Here is a 1,344-nt window from a genome sequence, read left to right as displayed (position 1 = left end):
GCCTGCTTGACCTGCTGCCACCGCGACCCGACCCCGGATAAGAGGAGATGGATGGAGGAGAAAATACCCGTTTTCAAAAATATTGGTGTTAATGAAAATACTTTAAAACACAGGAAAAAGTAAACATAGTGAGGACGTGTTATGAAATGAATGAAGTATGAATATGTTTAAGTAAAGAGGTTACGGGATGTTGGAGAGGTGCAGCGTCGCTGACGGAGGGAAGATGTTGTTAAAGTTTTTGGATCCGGGCTTTTTGAAGCGGTGGAGGGCGGAGCCTGAGAAGTCCCGAGTCAGCGTCTGCTCCTCTTGCCCCGCCCCCCCGCGGGGCAGCTGCACCACCGGGTGTTTGGACAACATCACCCGAATCATGTTACCATGGAGACGCTGACCGTTCAGGTGACTCATCGCTGTAACAACAACAACAACAATAAATACAATGGTTAAAAAAATACTGAAGAACTGACACATATTTTAGATTTAACTTATTTCAGTAAGTTATAAAACGTGAGTATTTATTTATAATGTTTTGTTTCTTCTTTAAAACGTGTATATTTCCTCGTTTTTTGTTCGTCACAAAGCTTTAAATAACAGTTAAACGTCTAAAATCTATTTATATATCATAATATATAATATATATATATATATATCATTCATGACAGTTAACGCTCATTTATTAACTGAGTTTAGAGTTTCTACATGCAGTCACTTTATACATTTAAATTATTATTTGTAAATATTATTCGTGTTTTTTCTTTGATTTCTTAAATAGTTTCTTTCATTAAATTACTAGAAATATTTCTCATCAACTTTCATTGAACCAGAAATATTAATAATAGTTTAAAATAATAATCTGTTGACACGTGAAAACTATTTTCACTTTGAGATCATTAATTAACATCTAAAGATTCAATAAACAAATCTCTCCTTTTCTTTCTCCAACACGTCTTTCAAGGAAATGCTTAGTTAAATATGAAGGAAGAGGAGAAGGAGAAGAAGGAGGAGAAGAAATAATAATAATGCAGCTGAACCGGTTTGAGAGGAAATGAAAGTGTCGCACCGAGCTGAGCCTGCGTGTCGTCGCTCATCTGAACGAGAGCGTTTTCCTTCTTGTTGAAGAGGATCTTCACTCTCTGGACGTCCCCATAAACCCCTGAAAACACACAAACACACCGTCACACAAACATGATGACCTCAATATCACTCGTAATACTTTATAAGAAGATAAGTTACTTCTGACCAGAACAAAAGTCTAGAAGAATTTATATTAAATGATTTTATATTGTTACTATATTATAATTATATTACCTATAGATCATATATTACGACTATATTACCTATAGATCA

General features: G+C 35.4%; 1 protein-coding gene across 1 annotated transcript; it reads right to left on the bottom strand.

Annotated features, from left to right (window-relative positions):
* Nucleotides 1-6: 6 nt before the first annotated feature.
* LOC116380900 (polypyrimidine tract-binding protein 1-like) lies at nt 7-1,169 on the bottom strand (the record flags this gene model as incomplete). The annotated part of the gene is made up of 2 exons (XM_031842723.1): nt 7-407; nt 1,058-1,169. Coding segments are annotated over 2 exons (339 nt in total), but the record flags the coding sequence as incomplete, so codon positions are not given.
* Between the last annotated feature and the right edge of the window lie 175 nt (nt 1,170-1,344).

The sequence above is a fragment of the Anarrhichthys ocellatus genome, unplaced genomic scaffold, assembly GCF_004355925.1.
Source record: "Anarrhichthys ocellatus isolate YVR2014 unplaced genomic scaffold, GSC_Weel_1.0 scaffold9490, whole genome shotgun sequence".
Lineage (NCBI taxonomy): Eukaryota > Metazoa > Chordata > Actinopteri > Perciformes > Anarhichadidae > Anarrhichthys > Anarrhichthys ocellatus.
The sequence above is the reverse complement of the archived record's forward strand: the minus strand, read 5'-3'. Positions and strand labels throughout refer to the sequence as shown.